The sequence below is a fragment of the Crocodylus siamensis genome, chromosome 4 (assembly GCF_052110815.1).
Source record: "Crocodylus siamensis isolate JL-2025a chromosome 4, ASM5211081v1, whole genome shotgun sequence".
NCBI classification, from domain to species: domain Eukaryota; kingdom Metazoa; phylum Chordata; order Crocodylia; family Crocodylidae; genus Crocodylus; species Crocodylus siamensis.
In genome coordinates, this window is record NC_143398.1 from 74,087,148 (window position 1) to 74,108,945 (window position 21,798).

At 40.2% G+C, this 21,798-nt stretch overlaps 1 protein-coding gene across 7 annotated transcripts in view; it reads left to right on the forward strand.

Annotated features, from left to right (window-relative positions):
- NAV3 (neuron navigator 3) overlaps nt 1-18,453 on the forward strand; it is an 890,338-nt gene extending 871,885 nt beyond the window's left edge. For all 7 annotated transcript variants that reach the window (XM_090042583.1, XM_090042584.1, XM_090042579.1 and 4 more), the window contains 7 exons: nt 506-741; nt 3,234-3,388; nt 4,742-4,813; nt 5,266-5,462; nt 6,705-6,823; nt 12,696-12,899; nt 15,593-18,453. In XM_090042583.1, the coding sequence (XP_089898709.1) occupies nt 506-741; nt 3,234-3,388; nt 4,742-4,813; nt 5,266-5,462; nt 6,705-6,823; nt 12,696-12,899; nt 15,593-15,712 (1,103 nt within the window). In that variant the 3' untranslated portion in view covers nt 15,713-18,453. The remainder of the gene's footprint in view (nt 1-505; nt 742-3,233; nt 3,389-4,741; nt 4,814-5,265; nt 5,463-6,704; nt 6,824-12,695; nt 12,900-15,592) is intronic.
- The last annotated feature ends 3,345 nt before the right edge of the window (nt 18,454-21,798 follow it).

The following is a 21,798-nucleotide window of genomic DNA, read 5'->3' on the forward strand; positions in this document are numbered from 1 at the left end:
CAGCAAAGGACAAATCCAAAAAGTGACAAAATTCAAGGATTCCATTCAGAAATGGTTCTAAGTCATTCATCCCCACAACAAATATTTCAAATAGCTGTTGGTTTTTCTGTTCTGGGGGCCTTCCAAAGGACTTTGCATATTTGGATGTGATAGCTACATCCTGGTAACCCTTTCTTGTGCTACTTTGACCTTATCATCTTGAATGCTTGAAATGTTTGAAGCACAAATCTCTGCCTCACTGAGACTTCTCTTCATATTTACTTTGATTTTATTACTCCCACCCATTCTGTCATTCTGCTGCTGCCACTGTTTAATCTTTTTGGCCTACTGGAAGAAGCTGTGCACTTCTAGAGGTAGTGAAACCCTGCAGCAGGGTTTATATTCAATAAAAGTGTTTACCTGCTCTCATCATGTTATGGATGTCAGTGCTGAACCTCTGAGTACCTTAGATGTCACTTTTGTGGGGGTGGAAACAAGCTATTTTCTCCTCTTCTTTTATTCCCAGGAGTAGAAGAAAACAGTTTGGATAGTTTTGTGTTTGATACACTTATTCCTAAACCAATTACCCAGCGGTACTTTAATTTACTGATGGAGCATCGCAGAATCATTTTGTCGGGACCCAGTGGCACAGGGAAGACCTATTTAGCAAACAGACTCGCTGAATACGTAATAACTAAATCTGGCAGAAAAAAACCTGAGGATGCAATTGCTACATTTAATGTTGATCACAAATCAAGTAAAGTAAGTTACAATTAAAAATGACAATCGTTGCTAGCCATGCCACGGTGGCCAAGAGTTGTTCCTATTAATTTACAATTATATTTCCTATGTTTTATGTAGAGACTGAACTTTTAATTGCAATGAAACATGCAAACTCCTCTCTGTAATCTTAGTTAGTTAATTATAATGGTATAATAGTTTATTATAATATTATATGTGCAAAAGATGAATTTAGGTGCTTGGTGCTTAAATTAAAAAGCTGATGAAGGAGCCGATAAATAACATACCATCTTAACTCTCAGTCATTAGTGTTCCAGTAATTTCTCTGTCAGATGAATTTGGATGTACAGTAGCATTAGTTAGACTTACATTTCAGTAATGGAAATGGTAACCCCAAAATAGTAGAAGTCTGGTGGTTAGGGCAGTGAACCAGAACCTGACACCTTGATCAGCACTATATAAGTACTACTTGCCACTGACCTCTCCAGAGTATTACAGTAGAGATACTAACGATGCAATATTTAGTCAATGGTTCAGAAACTTCTCAGACTGAATAACACAGATTGTCAATAAATTCACAGGCTTGCCAGATCCTCTAGAAATCATAAAATACACCTGTTAACCTGTTAAAGTAGATACAAAGTTATTTAGTACCCCAATAAATCATCAGTCAGACAATCCATGTCTTTGTCTACAATGCTCTTAGCTTATCAGCACTGTTAGCATAGGTTTAGAAGAGAAGACACTGGGGCTAAGTTCAGACAGTCAAAATGCCCGAGGCTGAATCGATTCAGTCTTTGCAGGTTAGTCTAAACTGCAGAGATTAAACTGAGAAACAACTGGACAGACACTCAGTTTTAATTCAGATAATTCACATACCTGTATGGCTCAGGCCAGAAGCCAGGGGGGCACTAGAGCATGGGCTGTGTGTTCACTTACTCTTCCTTACACTTACACCCCAGGTCTCTGGGATTACAGCAGCAGATTCTGCAGGGTTGCTAATCACTTCAGCTAGCAGGACATTTTTAGCAGGGCATGGCAGCTCTGTACTTGGGAGAAGGGAATTTTAATCTTCTTCCCTGGTCCCAGACCCCAGCCAGTGTTTGCCTCAGGGTGTGTGGGGGGCAGACAGCGCAGCCCAGGGCTGGAAAGCATGCGGGGATGCTGGGGAACTATGATTTAACTTGAACTAGGAAGGGGTCTGGTACAGAGGTTTTATAAATTGGTTTGACCCAAATCAGTTAAGTCTGATGCAACATTCAACCAGGTTTATCTTAAGCAAGTTTCAGCCATTTTGAAACTGGTTTATGTACAGTGAACATCTGTTCTGTTACAGGTTTAAACCAGTTTCTGATCACTTAAAATGGTTTATGTGCAACTTCTGTCCCTAGCCCAAGACTATAGAGTCAATTGGAGCCCTATTCCACCTGTTATAAAAACACCTGTTTATATAGAGATTTGTGTTGTCATTTCATCTGGCAGGAAAGTGGTCAAATTTATCATAATTATAGTAATTATCTGACAAGAACCTAGCTTTACCAGCTCCCTAGAAAATTGTGTGCACTTCTGTGCCTTGTGCCATCTTAAATTCATTTGACCAGAGGAACTTGTGATTTTGTAGTTAAAAAGAGAAAAACAAATATTTCCAAATGTGCTTAAATACTACAGATGGTTCTACAGAACTCTACTTGGAAGAAACATGATTTTCCTACTGACGCACCTGGTCGGAGGAAGCCCAACATATTTATACACCCAAACAAAATCTTTCTGAAAACAACAAATAATATTTTTCTACTCTAAAAATATATATGATTTTGCTCCTACTGTTCCAGGAATTATTCTACTGTAATGACAGTGATATTGCTGATCAAAATGCCACAAAGCCTACCAATATATATGTACTTCTTTCATCCTTTTTTCTTGTTTGAAGGTTAGATGGTGACTCACTGAAATCACTAGGGCAAAGTCTGTAACATGCAGGAAATGGAAAATCCCTATTCTAATACAGTGTAAATTTATATATGCTCTTGCTGTTATGTCACATGCAGTACTGTAGACAGAACACAAAGACAAAGCAAAAACTAGTAATTAGCTATGAGACTTGGCAACACTAAATTCTTAGGGGGGTTGTACCAATTTTGTTGGGATTGTAAGACGTGTTCTTTACCCCAAAATCTCCAACCCTCTCAAGGGCAGCCAGCTAGCTGGTTGACATAGAGAAATTAAACGGAGCCAATACACTTTATCAAAAGAATCATCAAAGGGGTTAAGCAAGTGCTCAGTAAGGGGAACTGAATGCTCAGCCCATTGGAAACAGAATACAGTCTGTATTCCTGAGGAAAGTATCCATTGCCTATCTAACAAGCAGGTCTTTTCAGGCATGGAGACTAAGCTGAGATATAAACACTAGAAGAAATCTCTAAACTTTACTTTGTGCCTGTAACAGCCTGTCTCCTTACGAATGCCTCCATTTCATTCTTCTGTTTTTCTTTTTTCCTCCAATTTTGTTTAAGGATCTACGACAATATCTAGCTAACCTGGCTGAGCAGTGCAGTGCTGACAACAGTGGTGCTGACCTCCCTGTAGTAATAATTCTTGACAACCTCCACCATATAGGTTCATTGAGTGACATCTTCAATGGTTTCCTCAATTGTAAATACAATAAATGGTAGGTAATAGCTCTTTGCCCACCCTTCTCACTTACGTTTAAACAATTAAAAGATGTACTGTTTTGTATGATAACATATCCTACAGATAACCTTGAATTCTTTGAGCATTTATAGACATGCTTTTTTATCTCATGATGCGCCAGAGATCCACTGCTTTGGAGTGAGTCTGCTCTGCACGTGAGCTAAGGCAAACTGCGCTGCAACATGTGCAGTTGTATAAGCGGTGAAATGTGTGTCAACACACAGAAAATGGCGGCAGCACACTTTTCTAATTAAAGCACTTCCAATGTGTTTTAGTTCAAAAGTGCACCACATTCATTTTCTCAGTGCTGATGTGCATTTTGCTGCTTATACAACTGCAAGCATTGCAGCACCAGGTGCTTTTCGAAGCACCCGGCACTGCGGCGTTTGCATGTGTAAAAGTGCTATTTATGTCTAGATTGATTTATAACAGTATAACACCCATTTTCCAAGAGGGCTGCAAATTTTAAGTACATGAATAATTCCATCCTTATTCAGTCAAGTACTTAAGTATGCTTCATTTGTGCATATAACCTCCATTGATTTAATTGAGATTTAGGTATATCATTAAAATTAAGTGCTTTACTGAACTGGGGTCTTAATCCCCTGCTCTGTTCTAATACATCTGTATCAAGAAATACAGGGTTTGCTAGTTCTAGTGTGTCACAAAGGTTATGGGAGGGTAATACCAGCCTTTATGGGGGAGTATTTTCCTGAGTACAATGTGTACACATGGAACAGCAATGATTATATAGCAGGTATCAGTGATAAATTTGTCATTTATATCAGCTCTGCAGTGAGCCAGATATTTAACTATATGTAAAAAAAAAAAAAAGTGTGAAATATTCTTTAGATACAGTAGTATGTGGTTGACTGGCTGGTTTTCATGGTCAGGGCAGCATACAAATTATGAAGTCATTTGAACACAGATATTGGCTATTGTTAATTAGGATATTTCTATTGTAAAAGTGCCAGTTATAGGGAATTCCTGTCATAAAATTCCTAATGTATTGTAACTTACTGCTCATGAAAGACATTGACTGCTAGAATTGAAGCTCTAAGTATAGCACAAATAATAAGGTATATGAGGACTGCTTTGCATTATTTATTTTTCAGCTCATAAATGGGTGAAAAGGGAACCCCTCCAAAAATGCATAAAAATAGCAGCAGATTTTTTAAAAAGTTGACACCAAATGAGACAAGCACCCCCATTTCTCAAAGATGGCTTGATGCAGGATAAAAAAATTAAAGACTATTCTGTGGACAGCCATCCAGGTAGATTCTCTTGCAGTGAAGTCTTCTGCTAACACCATTATTTCTTTTCTTTACAGTCCTTATATTATTGGAACTATGAACCAGGGGGTTTCTTCCTCACCAAATCTAGAATTGCATCATAATTTCAGGTAAATACACTTTATCCGTAATTTATCTATTTTTGCTTTGCAGGCCTCCCATATGTCCTCTTCATTCCAGCTTTTCCACAAACACTTGTTTTAAATGTTATCACCTGCTAGAGTTGTCTACCCTATCTGTTTCCCTTACTGACAGGTACCAGTGGAAACTGTTTCCTTTCATCAAAAGATGTAAAATACCTTTTCACCAACATCAGCTATCTGATAGCTTTCCACAGCTTACCCTTTAGAAAGCTGAGTCCTTGAGATCATTATTGTGCTGCCTGAAGTAGCACTGGGCAATAAAGAAAGATTGAATAAACCGTTGTCACTTATCCTTTTAATTAACTTCTTTTTGCAGAGTACTAACTTTAAACAGTGAGGTCCTTGCCTTGTTGTTTTAATGGGAAAAACAATATTTGTTAATCTTTTGATTATTTAATATTTATATTTCTTATGTACAGGTGGGTGCTGTGTGCTAATCATACAGAACCTGTAAAAGGTTTCCTGGGCAGGTATTTGAGAAGGAAACTGATTGAGACAGAAATAGAAAAGAACATGCGCAATAATGACCTCATCAAAATCATTGACTGGATCCCTAAGACATGGCATCATCTCAACAGCTTTTTAGAAACGCACAGTTCTTCAGATGTGACCATTGGTGAGTCCATGTAATACAACTAATGCTATCCTTTTCTCAATAAACCCTGAAGTAAGGATAAAAATGGAACCTCTTATAAAATGTCATATTCACCTTTTAAAAATTTATGGTTTAAGCTGTGTTGGTCTAAGGGCATGGGCAGGCAAGGTTTTTTGGGTAAATCCAAAAGCTTTTATTAGACCAACTAAAGATAATTCCTCAGCCTGATGAAGCGTGTTTGTACCCAAAAGCTTGCAAAGAAGAATTTTTCCAACCATTTTAGATGAACTAATAAAATATATTGGATTTACCTAGAGAACCTTGCCTATCATGGTTTAAGCCGACACTGAAAACATCAAAACGTTTTCTTCTTTTTCTTGAGAAATGTACCTTGCAACATTGTTACCTTCACCGAAACACATTCTGAAATCCTACAAGAAAATTTGTTCTCCTGAGATTTTTTTTCTTGGTTACCATACTACAGTTGCTATTAAAAGGTTATACATACAAAGAATTACCATGATAGTGCTCTTTCTGAAGTTAGAAGTTTGCTTCTTTAACTATGCAACATAGTTAAAGCATTAGAAACACCTTGAATAGATACAGTTATGCTGGCTCAGTGGAGCCAAAAAAAAAGATATACTGAAATAAGCACATTCTTATCTGTATGCCAACATCTGTCTTAAGACTTTTAATGCATTAGCTACGTTGACAGGAAAATAAAAGGGGGGTGGGAAATTACACTTCATTGATATTAGTTATGCTAGTACAACTTTTAAGTACAAACAAGACCTTGGAATTGTGGGGGAGGGCAAACTACACTATTTAATTTCTTAATAGGAATTAAATTCAGAAAAATGCTTGCCCATAAATATCACATCAAACATCCTCCCAAGCCTAACAGCCTTTAGGGGAGTGTGGCTAAGGCATGCCAGCTTCTGTAGCCAGTGACACAAAAGGTAATGATATGGTCAGCATTTTATCTGGTCACTTTTGACTCCTCAGTCCACAGGACCAGGGGACCAGTTACAACTAAGTCAGCTGTGGGCTGCCTTTGGCATGACTTTAGAAAGAGCTTGAATTCATACTTCTGAAGCCATAAACAGATACCTTAACAGCTCTGCTGCTGTATCTTCAAGCTAATTGCATTATAATTATTCTTAGTTCAGGATTTCACCAGAATTACTCTTTCCTTAATTTGAATACTATTAATTTTTGTTTTTAAATCAAGTTTAAATAAAAAAAAAAAAATTTGCTTTCCAGGTCCTCGTCTTTTCCTTCCCTGTCCTATGGATGTTGATGGATCCAGAGTATGGTTCACAGACCTCTGGAATTATTCCTTGGTACCATATCTTTTGGAGGCTGTAAGAGAGGGTCTCCAGGTATGTAAACAGATTAACTGACAACTACTTGCTTCCAAAAGGCCATATTTTTTAGTTTTATTGTAGCCTCTTTCCAAGATGCATTTCAGTAATGTGCATGAGTGCTATAACATTTCCAACAATGAGGGAAAAAAAACTGATTGAAATTAAGTCTTGAACCCATTTTGCCTTGCTATTTCTCATTTCATGCTTTGGATTTCCACGAGATACCAAATGTTTGTCATAGGTCACATAGGTTCATTTTATCACTTGGATGAAATTAGGCAAAGGGAGCAGGAAACCAGTCCTGGCACTCTGTGGGCAGCCAGTGCCTCTTTTGCAATGGCTTATAACACTGTGATGTAACGCTCCCTTAAGAATTCTTCAGCAGTGCAGAAACAGGCAACTAATTCCACCCTACACACACTTTACACTGAATATGATCTTCTCCTCCCATGTGCGCCTGGAGCATGGAGGGCAGATGATACGATACAGGAAGCAGTTCTTTTGTGCAGGGAGAATTTTCCATTGGTTTTCTTCAGTTGGATTAAGGCAATAGCAGACTATAGCCAAGTTGTATGTAAAGGTTTGCCCCCTTTTTTGTTTTTACTTGTGTCCTCTCTGCTTTTCTGCTGTGATGTATTTATTAGTCCCTCTGGTCTCTGATTTCCTTGTTTCCCTTTGATTTTTTTCCTGTGATCTTAACTTTCCTTCTTGCCCTCTTCTTCTCCTGTATTACTATATTGCTTTTCCACAATGCCTGTAATAGCACTATTCCCTTACCTGAAGTCCATACAGATCTTCTAGCACTGGGTGTTTGCAGCATTTGAGTACCTTATGCTGAATTAATCTCATCCACTGAGATTCATTCTCTTACACTTACCACACAAAGTGCTGGTTTCTTCTCTGTCTGCCACCACACATTAGCAATGGGGGGCATCCTTTTTGGCAAGCATGCCACCAATTAGCTGCTCACCTTTCCAGAGTGCCACCCCAATTCCTTGCCCCTGAATGATCTGCTGCTCTGCTTTTTGCTTCCTGCCCTGTGCTCCCTTCCTGTTTAAAAGATGCACTCAGGGATGATAAAAGCCATAGCAGAGAAACTGAATTCATTCTTAGCATCAGTTTTTACCACAGAATATACGGAGGAAATTCCCATGCAGGATCAGTCCTTCCTAGAAGATAAGTCTAAGGAGTTGGATCACATTAAAGTGACAACAGAAGAAGTTTTGGAACAGGTTGATAAATTAAATACTAGTAAGTCATCAGGACTATATCACATTCACCCAAGAGTTTTGAAAGAACTCAGAGGTGAAATTGTAGAGTTCTTGGCAATAGTATGTAACCTATAATTACAAATTACATCTGTGCTAGAGGACTGTTGGGTTGCCATCATAACACCCATTTTCCAAAAGGACTGTAGAGGTGATTCTGGGAACTACAGACCAGTCAATCTCACTTCCATCTCTGGCAAGTTATTAGTATCTATTATTAAAAAAGAGAGCACTCACAAGGACAAATATGATCTGCTGGGGAAAAGTCAACATGGTTTTTGTAAAGAGAACTCTTTCCTCACCATCTGCTGGAGTTATTTGAAGGTGTTAACAAGCACATGGAAATGGGGGATCCACTTGATATAGTATATTTGGACTTTCAAAAAGTTTTTGACAGGGTCCCTCATCAAAGTCTTTAAAAAAAACCAAGTTGCCATGGGATTGGAGGGAAGGTTATTTTGTGGATTGAGAGCTGACTAAAAGATAGGAAGCAAAGGGCAGGGCTTAATGTTTACATGTCAGGATGGAGGGAGGTTCAGATTGAGATCTGTGCTAGGTTCAGTTTTGTTCAACATTTTCATCATTGACCTGGAAATGGGAATTGCATGCTGACGTCTCCAAGTTTGCAGACGATACCAAATTATTCGGGGTAGTCAAGTCCCAAGCTGATGGAGAGCAGCTGCAGAAAGATCTCACCAAGCTGAATGAGTGGGCAAAATAAATGTAAATGAACTTCAATGTCAACAAAAGTACAAGGTAATGCTCATGGGGAAAAATAACTTCAACTATAAGTACACAGTGTTGGGTTCTGAAAAACTGTTACAACTCAGGAAGGAGACCTTAGAGTCATTATAGATAGTTCTCTAAAAATATCAGCTCAATGTGCAGCGGTGGCCAAAAAAGCTAATAAAATGATGAGCATTATTACAAGGGGAATTGAATACAAAATGGAGAACATTATTATGCCATTATACAAATCCATGATGCATCCACAATCTAAATACTGTGTACAGTTCTGGTCTCTGTATTTCAAGAAGAATGTAGAAGAAGTGGAAAAGATATAAAGAAGGGCAACCAAAATGATCAGGGGCCTAAAGCCATATCTCCTTGCCATAGCAGGAGATACTAAAAAAGCTAGAACCCTTCAGTTTGGAAAGGAGATGGCTAAGGACAGATATGATGGAGATCTATACAGTTTTGAAGGGTGTGGACCAAGTAAGCAGGGAACTGTTATTCAAAATCCCAGAATACTAGAATTAGGGGGCATCCACTGAAATTAGTAGGAGGCAGGTTTAAAACTTAAAGCAGAGAGCACTCTTTTTACACAATGTATAGTTAACTTGTGAATTCATTGCCACAGAAGGCAGTAGAGGCAGATAGCATAGCCACGTTCAAAAAGAGACTAAACTGATTTATGGGTGATAGATCTATTAATAGCTATTGAATGAATGGCTGGAGATGTTTCTTCTAGCATCTCTAAACCAATAATGGTGGATTCCTAGGCAAGTAATAAATAGGGGATAGATCCCAGGTATATCCAGTTCAGTGCTCTCCCTCTTAAGACATGCGCTCCTACCACTGTCAGGGAGAGGATATTGGGCTCATTGATCTGAATCAGTACGGCACTTCTTATGTCTTTTTGCTGTTCTGCTTTCTGTCCTATCTGCTGTTGTGTGGCCTGGCTTTTCCCTGATCTGCTGTATGCCACACAAATGCTGCCTGTGCTGCTAGTGGCACACTTGCCTCAAGTTAGCCAACTCTGCTTTAGGCTTTTGCTTGTAGATAAACCGGTACTGCACAAACTGCACATGTCTGAAACAATCTTGCAGCCTGAAATTATTTCTGGTTGTCAGCTGATCCTTTTTTTTTTTTTTTTTTTAAACCTTTTTCTATTTAACCCCTTTTTGTTTGTTCTCTGTTTGTGTACTGTAATTTTGCATTCTATGGAGAGACATGTCATGGAAAAGTAATTCTTGCCAAACATCTACTGATACAGCTGACACTCGAGCAGTCATTTCCTTGGTAGAATACAAGTTGTTATGAACTAGCCAAAGATATGATGCTGAGACACTCTTTAGAAGCCCATTGTCTTGAAGCATCTCACTTTCCAAAAACTGCTTATTTTACTTGTAATCAAATAGTGCCTGTGCCTTCTACAATAATATGCCAAATAGGTACAGGTATGCTCATTCTGAGATTAGTGGTGCTATTAAACCAGGGTTCAGAGGGATAAGAGAAAGCAGTAGTGTTCTCCTTTGCACCACCCATAAATCATACATTGTCTGCTTAAGGTATTAAAATGAGTCATCAGCCTTGATTCTTTTGTTTCTTTCCTGAGCACCTTGATAATATTAAAATAGTTCTCATTAGCCTGGTACAAAAACCTAGAAATTATCTGTGCCATATTTGGGTCCATCATTTCCTAGATATAAGGGCTAGGGCCTTCCTTTTAATGAAAACTGCAGAAGAAAATGCTGGTTTTTCAGAAACCATTCTAATTCTTTGATATTTTAAAGTGCTTAAAAACCATAACCATATTAACAGAAAGACACAAAACTCCTTCTGACTTCCTTGGTTAACGTTTTATTTTCCCTTCCAGAAGTTCTTATCTGAAGCATAATGAGTTTAGGAAAGCTGACTCTGAAAGACTCAAGAGTATCAGAATCTCTCTAGGAGTCTCTGAGCAATCTGAATATAAAAGAAGCTAGATTCACAAAGGGCTGTAGGTGCCAGTCCATCAGACTAGATTTCGAACTCCAAAATTTAGATCTTCAGAACCCTGCTATCTAAATCTGGAGGCAGCTAAGTTCCCTAGGGTACATCTACATGTGCATATTAATGTGACACAATAAACTCTGGCATATATGGTGCCAGAATTTATTGTTTCTGGGCACCGCATTTACACGTATGCCTAGGACCACCGCACGTTTTGTTGTCAGAGCATCCCCAGCTGGAAGGGGGCCCCTGGGTCAGTCTGCCAGCCCAAGGCTGCTCTGACCTAGCTCAACATGCTCTGGAGGGACTGGCTGGGGCATAAGGGTGCTTCAGTGCAGAGCTAGCTAGCCAGCACCCTGAAGCGCTAGCCAGCCCTATCAGCGTGTACACGTGCATTGCTACACATGAAAAAGCTCCACAGCAGGATAGTACTTGAAATTACAAGTGCTATCCTGCTGTGGAGTTGATGAGTTTCCTGCAGCCTAGTAGGGCTGCATGTGTAGATGCTGAGACATTTACTACAGAGATAATTAGGCAACTGCAGTAAACATCTCATGTAGATGCATCCCTAGATACCTAAATTTCTTCCACTAGGCATGTACAACCTGCCAAGTTTTGATACTGCTCAGCACCTAAATTCTGTTCTGTATTAAATGAGGTGTTTCTCTACCTATCTAACTGTTCACAGAATTGGGCTAGGAGGATGTTGTTACTGTTTTTATTCAATAGTCTATAGGACATGCAAGAATCAGATTCAGGTCCCTCCTTGACCTGATTTGGAGCAGGGATTTGAACCCAGACCTCCAGCTATCAGGAGACTGCCTACTGAATCTGTTTCACTTTTTATTAAATAATTCAATATTAATTGGGGCAGAGGGTTAGTGAGAGTGACTCTACCGTCTGGCAACTGCTGTATTCACCTGAGCCCTAGGTTCCAGTCTTTGCTTCAGATTGAAGGGGCTTGTACTTTTAGGTATACAGGGTACACATCCACACACACGCACACAACCTGTGGTGTGGCATGGTGTGGGGGGAGAAGGGCTTCCTTGTGAAAAAAAGGACTGGCCTGACTTGGGCACTAATTCTGAAAACAGTTAATGGCTGCGAATCCTACCCGGAGGGACATGTTTGTCTCCAGCCTGGACTTAGGTGTCTAATTTTCTGAGAGGCATTCCCTTGGCAGTTTTTAGCTTGGTCGCTTCCCCACGCAGCCTGTTGGCCTCTGTGACCACTGTTCTCAAGTGCCCAACACTCCCCACATATTCCATAAGGAGTCTGGGTACTTTACATGGGGGATTATGAAATCTGGTATCCAACAGGGAATTTAAGAAGAGCCTTGGCAAAGCTAAGCAAATTTCCCATTGTAGATTTAGCTTTAAGTGATCTTCTTCTCTTAACCTATTAGAAGTACACCTTGTTCAGCATTAGAAAGCCTTGATACAGCTCCCCTAAGCGCTGTATAACTGGATCTTCTTTCTTTCTATTCTTCATGGAGCCCTGGTTACTCATTGTTTGAAAAAGAGGTCATTTAAAATAGGTTTTCATTACTTTCAAAATACCTTGAAAAAAGTTATTTTAAAACTTCTCTCCCTTTTTCCAAATGCTCCACTTCACATCTTAGCAAATCTCTTTTGAAGTTTCCTCTAGCTCTCAAGGGGGGCTGTTAAGTGTGGAGCATTCTGAAAATATAATCACTTTATTTAGGTGCCTAAATGGAAGTAAATTCTTTTGAATGATTGGATACATCTGTGGCTGATGAGCCCTTCTGAAATGTTGGCCCAACCGTTATGTAGTCCCTGCTGTAAAAATGTTTAGATACATTTGATTTTTTTTCTAGTATTATGAAGAGCAATATATGGGAAACTGCAGACTGAATAAATATATTAATTCTGCCCATAACTTAGATGTATGGTAAAAGAGCACCATGGGAGGATCCTTCGAAGTGGGTAGCAGATACTTACCCTTGGAGTTCTGCATCTCTTCAGCATGACTGGCCATCTTTACTTCAGTTAAGGCCAGAGGATGTGGGTTATGAAGGTTATGCATCTGCAAAAGAAGGAACAACGTCAAAGCACATTCCACAAAGTGACACAGAAGGGGATCCCTTGGTAAGAATGAAGCTTTTGAGTTGTGGGGAGAAGGAAGGGCTTTATAATGTGTTTGATCCTAGCAATGCAGAAGTTAAGGAAATAACAGCATAACTTGTCTGCTTAGCATTATTAAAAAGTAATTATTATTTATAAATTTGGGGCTGGACCCGATGATCTCTCAAGGTCCCTTCCAGCTTCACAATCTATGAATCTAAGGATACACCATTATAACATCAGAACACCTTATACACTTTTATCAGTTATTCTCAACAGCGCCTCAACTTTTACAGCAGGAAAACTGAGAAATAAAGATTAAGTGACTTGCCTAATATCCCACTGACAGTCATAGTAAGACAGGCAATTCAGTGTCCTTCCCATTTCCAAGAACATCTCATGACAACTTATTGTGGTGTCATACTTACTGTATAAGAAACAAATTTGTTGAAGATGTGAAAGGAAAACACAGGTAATTACCATAAATGTAGTGTATTTTTGTATTTAAATATACCCAAAGATGTTCTAGTTTGCTTTTACCTACTGTGATAATGGAATCTTAAATCCTTCGTGTTATAGTGATATTCTTTTATACATTTCACTCTGTAGTCTGTCCTTACATTAATTCATAATGTGTGGGTATAGATACCCTGACCACAACTAAGTAAGGACAATATCCTGAGAAAGGGGGGAAGCCCTAAAGAGAAAGGGTAAGTGGTAGGCTAGCTGGCAGAGGCTTGCAGCAGACTGCATTCTGTGGGCTGGAGGAGTCTGCAGGCTTGTGAGGCCTACAGCCAGCTGCAGGTAGTCAGGAGTGATTGCAGGCTGCCTAGCAGAACTGGATCAGCTGCAGAGGATGCTTAGCTGGCCATAAGAAGTGAAAGGCTCCTATGGAGAGGAGTAGGGGGTAGAGACTGAGAAAGTGTTTGGCTTGTGGTGGCAGAACTGAACCAAGAACTGTCCCTGAGTCTGGCAAAAACCCCAGGGCTGCAAAGCTGGAGACAGAAGCACCATGAGACGGGGCAAGGAAACTCACGCAGGCAAGAGAAGGAAGACTGTACTGTAGCACTCAGGGAGCAGCACAAATCTGGCTGCACCTTCTTGGGGCCTGAGGAGAGTCCTCAGGTCTGCAAGTTCCCTCTCCTGGTCTCTTGGTACTGCTGCCTCCAGCCTTGCAGCTCTGGGTCTTTTACCAGACCCTAGGAAAGTCCTTGGCTTGGTTCTTCTGGTACTAGCTAAGCTTCCTCTCTTCTCCCTAGGAGCCTTTAACATCCTGTGGCCAGCTAAGCATCTTCTGCAGCTGGCCCAGTTTTCCTAGGCAGCCTGCTACATGGTACTTCTCTTGGGAAAATGCTCTGCACTACATCAGTGCTGAGGGAATGAATCCTTAGCCCCTGCAGGTGAGATAACACAGGGAATTAGCTTACATGACCCATACTTTCCCATTCCATAAATACAATAGGCCATTTCACACTTCCGGATTTTGTACCCTGAATGAACTTCCTACCTATGTCTCCCCCATCCCCTTCCACTTAGCAGTGTGCAGATATTTATACAATTTTATCACAGCCCACTAAGAGATGTTGAGGCTTCTCCCAGTATTTGCTGTCTGGATCTTCTAGTTCCCCTAGATCCAGCACTTGTTCCTGAACCTGCTTTTAAACCAACAGGAGGGTGCATTTTGACTACATAGTCAGATCTCCAGAACATAGAATTTTAGACTGGTCTCTGAAGATAGATAAGATGATTACCATAGAGATGCACTAAACTAGGGACTTCAGACTACATGACGGTGTCCATAATACTATGTTTAAACTTTTATAGAAAGAAGTCAATTGTGCAGGCATGTGCAAAGATTTAAGGGTCTCTAAGCTAATTTGAAAAAAACAGTTTGCTTTAGTAAAACACCCTTCCTTATTTTCTATCTGATAATTATTGTTACAATAGGAGTTTATCGTTCCACTCAGTTGAGGTATTGCTTTTAAACTGCATTCACATTGAACACCTTGATGTGAAGAACACTTGATAGATGCAATCATCATTGTTTTTATTTAGAGTTAAACATCAGACGTCCAAGCAATTTTCCGAGGCTGGCCTTCCATTGTAAGGGTTTTTTTTCAGATGTACTAGTCTCTGATAATATCTAAATTAATTATGTTGATGCCTTGCCTCTTCTCAGAACTGTGGTCTCCTGTTTCTGTTGCTATTCCTCCTGCTGAGGTCAGGTCCTGAACAGCAGATGGTGCTCTTGTATGAAGCAGCTGGCTTCAGCCCACCCCACCCTTCTCCCACTCTTTCAAAAGGTGTATGTTTATGTAGTCATGTTTTTAGTTGCTTTGCTATTGTATTCTGCTCCACCAGCCACAAAATTATTGGAGGCTTGACCGTCTCCAAATACAGGCCCAGATGTCTAGCTACAAAATGGTTTCCTTGCCCTGTCATTATTGCAGCTGCAGCCATTTAATACCACTGAATTACAGAGCTATCACAGCCCTGTTATATCCCTATGGCTCTTGATACTCATACATGTATGTAAACGACAGAAAGCACCAAAAGTGGCACAAGCCAGGAGAAGCCACTGATATTTCATCCTGCCTGAGATCAGTTTACCTTTTTTTTCATCCTAGGTACCTATGCCCTGTATAGCAGGACAGCTTAATTTTTAACCATTAACTGCAACAGTGATTACACAAATATTGCTGTAACTTCTTTTTCAGATGAATATGCTAATGAGGCTCCAAGAAGCAGCCAATTACTCGAGTGCACAAAGCTGTGACAGTGATAGCACCAGCCACCATGACGATATTTTGGATTCATCCCTTGAATCAACTCTCTAGACGGGGTGGGGGGGGACGAGCCTTTGTAGAGGATTATGGTAAAAAATTATTTCCACTAGACCACTGCCAGTATTAAAGCAGCACTCCGAGATCGCTGAACAAGAACGGTGTGTTGTAGGTAGGCAGGAGATTTAACTCTGCAAAGTCGGGAAGAAAAATTGAAGTGGCAAGCTTGAATTAATTTAATTTCAAGGCATTTCAATATCTGCGGAGCCAAGTGAGACTCCATGAATCAACTGGAAAGGGCCCTAAATGAAGGGCAGTTAAGCAGATTGCACATGTGTTAGCCAAACTGGAATCTTTTGTTTTCTCCCTCTCTCTTTACAAGTTTACAGTGCAAACTTTTTTGTTTTTAACTTTAGTTGATTCTAAGGTGCTGCATTAGCAATGTGGTTTTCTGCTCCTCTTCTAACCTCTGTTGTGCCACATGGTGCTGGTCACAGGACTACAGTAGTGTGTGTTGTACTCTACTGCCCATTCCAAAAGAAAGCAAAGAGGATGATAGGAACTCAGTAAGCACAAACAGTATTGTGCAATCACCAGAAAACACTACTGTGATATGCTGGATAAGTGCCAATTTAATTCTAACTGCCATGGTCACAGTGACGCGCTCCATCAAGTTTTTAGTGTACGAATCACAGGTTTTATAAAGTTGTTTTTACCACAAAGGTCTTTTTTAACCACTTGCCCACTCCTTAACAACAGTTTTATACCAATTATTAAGCAACACTGACTAAAGGCTTCTTAGGGCTTCATTTGTTTGAGCCTTTTCAGTGAAAGAAGGAACATTTCCTATGGTGCTGTCTCACTGCCTTAAAACAGATTTCTAGAACAGTTTTACAGTTGGTTTAATTCCTAAACCATTGGTAAGTTACACTGCTTTTTTCATTTACTAACGAGATAATGTCAGTTAACACAGTAGCCTCATATCTGTATATCATGATTTTTTAAAGAAATGGATAGGAGAAAGAACAGTTGCTATATAGTATTTTTATCTTGTGAATAGATTACTCTGCCTACCCTCAGAATTATACAAGAAACCCAAAACCCACTTCCATAACCACCTGAAAAGCTGAGAAAGTTGGTTCAAATCCATTCAGCCCTATGGAATGGATTTTTTGAAGGCTAAATGTTTCGAATTCTTATCCAGCAGAGCTGGACGCACTTGATGCAGCATGAGCACAAATATTTGTTTTTTCTTTTTTCTCCTTTTTCTAGTTTTAGCATGTTGTTTTGATTGCTATTGTTGTACATGAGAAATTCAACATTAAAGAACACTGAAGCAGTGAAGTCCACTGTGGAAGAGGAAGAGTTTATACTGTAAAAGTGGGTTGGTTTTGCACAGTCTACTGGGTGGGTATTGTAAATACAAAATGCCTTGCACAAATCAAAGCAAACAAACAAAAAAAATGTATTTTATCCTGTTGATGTTAAGAGATGTTTCACTTGCTGAGATTTCCTGTATGTTGCAAACAAATACAGAATGCAAACCTTAAAGCTCTTCTTACCTGGTGTGTTTGTCCTGTATTTACAGTTGTTCTGACTATGCAGGAGCTATCAATGCTACAGTGAGCACGTTTCAATTTGTGTCTGAAGCCAATACATTCTTGGGGAAAAAATGAAACTGTTTTAAGTGCATCTGTCATGGCAGGCTACAAACAGATTGCATGAAAACTGTGCAGAGCAATTGGAAATGCTATTGCCACAAGAGACAACTGGTTAAAATAATGTAAAACAAATGTAATCTAAGGGCTATGGCATTGTGTAGACAGGTACTTGTACACTTAAATGGATGTTATCTTCAGGATGTGTAATTGGTGCTATTAACTCTTCATGGCCACCCTGTGGTCATTTGCTGTAAAACAAAGAAACCAATGCAGTTTTCAATGGCACTTAACTGCATCACTGAATACAGAGGTTCCTACACGGTGCTATTGCCCTAGTACAAACTAACTGATTTTATGCACATTGAATTTAGTCTGTCTGAGGTCAGGCCCCAAACCTAGATCAGTTTCTAGTTTGAACCATGAGCACGTGTATCTGTCAACTGAGTAAAACAACAGCTGCTCTTTATTACTGTATTTACTTGCATACCACAGGCACCTCAATCCCCCCCCACCAAAAAAAAAAAAAATCAATCCTTCAATATTGGGATGCATGTCTTAGTAGGGATGCTGATTTTCTGCACCACAGTTGAAGCACGTAGGGCTGCCATCAGCTGTGCTTCTCTGCTAATCCAGGAGGATGGAACAAAGTACTTCCTTCTGGCTTGCAGGTTTAACCCTATTACAGCCACTGATCAGTTGAACTATAGTTCTGAAGCTGCAACTGGAGACTGAGTGATGCTGAAGAGTGGGCTCTGCCTCTCCTGCCTGGGACCAGCATTTGGCCATATTGAGCCCACGCTGTGGCAGTTAAGATTCTGGCAAAAATATTCCCTTCATTCTTCCTTCCCAGCATAATGTGCATGTGTTATATGGATGCGTGAGGTGTGCAAGTAAACAGAGCATGTATGTGGTCTGAGCAACCTTGCAAATCTTTTCCTGCTATATTTGACACACAAACACACACAGTATTATCATATACAGAACTTCCTGCAATACATCTCAGTGAGTCCACCTAGTTTACAACTTAAAATGTTTGTGAAGCATTTGTCTGTATACATTTTATATTTTGTACATTTTTGATGTAACATATCATGTAAATAGACAGAAACAGTGAAATAAATCATCTGAAAAGTTTTGTAGTCTTTGTAAAGCCCTAATAATAAGTAATTGGTGTCATCGGATTTAACTGGATGATGTATTTTCTATTGGTTTATTGTTCCTCTAGCTTGTAAACCAGCTTGCATATATTTTTTTGCAGGTGTGCACACTGTATCTGTCTAAATTATTACTTTGCCATTAAAGTGGAATTATTTATTGAAAACAGTCTCATTTCTGTGCAATTAGGAACACTTAATGATTGATACGATACTATTTCAAAGGTAAAATATATAAACAAAACAACAAACTGAAGGATGTAATTTTTATATGCAGCACAACCAAACTCAGTGGGAGCAAAAGTATGTATTCTAATTCCAGTATCCTTGAGTTACCTTTGAATAACAGCGTCTATAATGGATTAACTAGATAGGCTGTGGGGGGGGGACGGGAGGGAGGAGAGGGAGAAAAAAAGAAGAAACATTAGAAAATCTCAACCCTTACATTCTTCACTCCATTCCAATTGATTCCACTGCAGGACTACAGATATAAATGGCATTATAGCAGTGTAAAACTGGTGCTACCATACCATAATTTAAAATTTACAATTTTTTCCAGGTAAAATCAATGTGATTTCATTGATGCCAATGATCATCATTGAAAGCCAATCAGCTGGGGATCAGGCCTTCTTTATTTTAATACTCAGGGTGCATCTACACATCACTATGTGGTGATGTTGCTACGGCGCCATGCTTTACAACTTCCTTTAGGAAGTACTAAACCGCAGTGCAGTACGGGTGGTTACTGTGCTGTGTGTGCAACAGAACGCGTATTTAGATTTCAGTGGCGTACTATAACCAGGGAGTACACCATTATGGTGATGTAGCTGGGGACCACGTATAGACACATGTGATCATTACGTCACCACAGCATGCTGTACAGTGATGTAGTGCAATACTATGTTGCCATAGGGTGATGTTTACGAGCACCCATATAGTTTTTGAGGCCACAAAGAGCCATTATAGGCACTGAGGCTGACTTCCTACACAATCCAGAATGTAGAAACTCACTATTAATTTCTGCATTAAGCCTGTAATTTGTGAATTGTAGCATGCCATCTCAGTTGAAGGCTTCACTGATAGTAAATCCAGTATATTTCTCCTGTTATTACTTGACTGGTTATTCCTAGTCTTAGTCTAGGTTCAGGTTTCAACTGTTGAGCCTACTGAGGCCTTTTCTACTAAATAAAAAAGCTTCTTACTATTAGAAATGTCTTCTATTTTCAGGTACTTAGACTACAATGAAGTCTTCTTCATCTTCACTTCAGTTAACTAAATAGATTGAACTTGTTTCACCTTTCACTATAAGATGAAAGATGTTTACCACATTTAAAAATCATTCTTGTCGACAAATAGAAAGGTTCAGAAAATTGATATATCTTTTAAGAAGTGTGGACACTACACCTATATTGCAGTATAGGTTTTAAAACCATCATAATACTGACCAACTCTTACTTATTTCTTTCTATTTATGTGTCAAAGGATTATGTTCACCTTCTTAGCCGCAGCATCATACTTTTTGTATTACTGGGAACGAACACATGTTTAGTTGATTATCTGCTATAACCTTGAATACTTTTTAAATGTCACTACCTTTCATGATACTGTGTCCAGTCTGGAAAATATAATCTATTCTTTGTTTCTAGATGCATGGACTTGAATTTAGTTGTATTAAAATGCACATTATCCAAATTAATCCATTTTACCAAGAGACCCAAATTGTGACTGACACTGTCATTAAATACTACTCCATCTATATTTTGTTATGTGGAAACTCTTATCACCAGTAATATTATATTTTCTATCAGACCCTTGAGAAAGATAAAACATTTAGCCAGGAATGGATCCCAGCCATAAATCTGCCATTCTATAACAATTTTTCATTCACAGTTATTTTGAGAAATATCAGTTCTCCAGTTGTAATCCATTTTATTTTGTTATGGGTGGAAGAATGTCCCACAGTACACAATCTGATGACTTAGAGAAAGACCAGATTCTATTCTATCCTGTTAACGTCCTGAAAACCTATTGATGGGTCTAATGCAACTGCTGGCCATATCTACTTTACTATCTATATTAACCCCTTAGGCTGGGACAGACATTACACATAAACCGGTTTAAGTGATCAGAAACTGGTTTAAACCTGCAACAGAACAGAAGTTCAGTGCACATAAACCAGTTTGAGAATGGCTAAAGCTGGTTTGAGATAAACCTGGTTGAATGTAATATCAGACTTAACTGACTTGGCTCAAACCAGTTTATGCAATGTCTGTTTCAGACCCCTTGCTGGTTGCAGATAAACCAGACAATAGTCCTGTGAGAATAGAGAAGTATTCCATTCAGATTTGATTGATTTGGAGGACAGTGATTCAATTCAGATGACGGTCCTGAATCAATATGGCCAAATCAGCTTCAGAAGATTTGGCACTGACTTGGAGAGATTTGGTGATTCGGATCAGCTGAGGAGAGGCAGGCACAGCCGGGTGGCTGCAGGTTCTCCTGTGGCTCCTTCAGCTGTGCCTGCCTCTCCCTGGGTTGGGGGAGCCACAGGGCTCTGCTCTGCTGCCCTGCTCAGTCCCATCCCCCGCCTGGCCCCAGCCTAGTCCCAGCACTTAAAAAAAAAAAAAAAAAAGTCCCATACTCACCAGCTGCAAGATCAGCAACTGGGGCCTCTGGGTGCTCATGGCATAGCCCCCCCCCCCCACAGCACAGGGCAATGGGGGGCAGTAGGGATCACCCCCCCACCTGGCAACCACATGGCAGCTGCTGAGCAGGTTCCAAGTGGGGGGGTATCCCATACTCTGCAGGGAGGCTCTTCCACAATCCCTCAGAGGCCCTGATCACTACTGCCAGAGCTGGTGAGTGTGGGGCTTTTTTTATTTTTATTTTTTTAAGTGCCGGGAGGCTGGGCTGGGCTGGGCTGGACAGGGCAGGGCAGCCATGGGGGCTTCTCCCATGGCTTCTCCAGCTGTGCCTGCCCCTGTCCTGGTGGGGGGAGCCATGGAGGCTATGCCCTGCTGCCACTTGCCCAGCCAGTGCGGGGGGCGATGCAGGCACGCCCACATCAGGGCTCACTCCAGGTGGCAGTAGGGCATAACCCCCATTGCCAGTGCTGCCATGCCCACATCAGGGCTAGGAGTGGTGGCTCTGCCCTGCCACTGCTTGCCAGCCAGTACAGGGGTGCAGGATGTGGGTGCGGTAGCACTGGGAGTGGCAGGGCGCTCTGTCCTGCTACCACTTGCCCCTGTCCAGCTACAGCAAGCCGTGCTCACACCCCCTGCCCTGGCTGGACAAGTTGCAGCAGGGCAGGGTCTCTGCTCCCAGG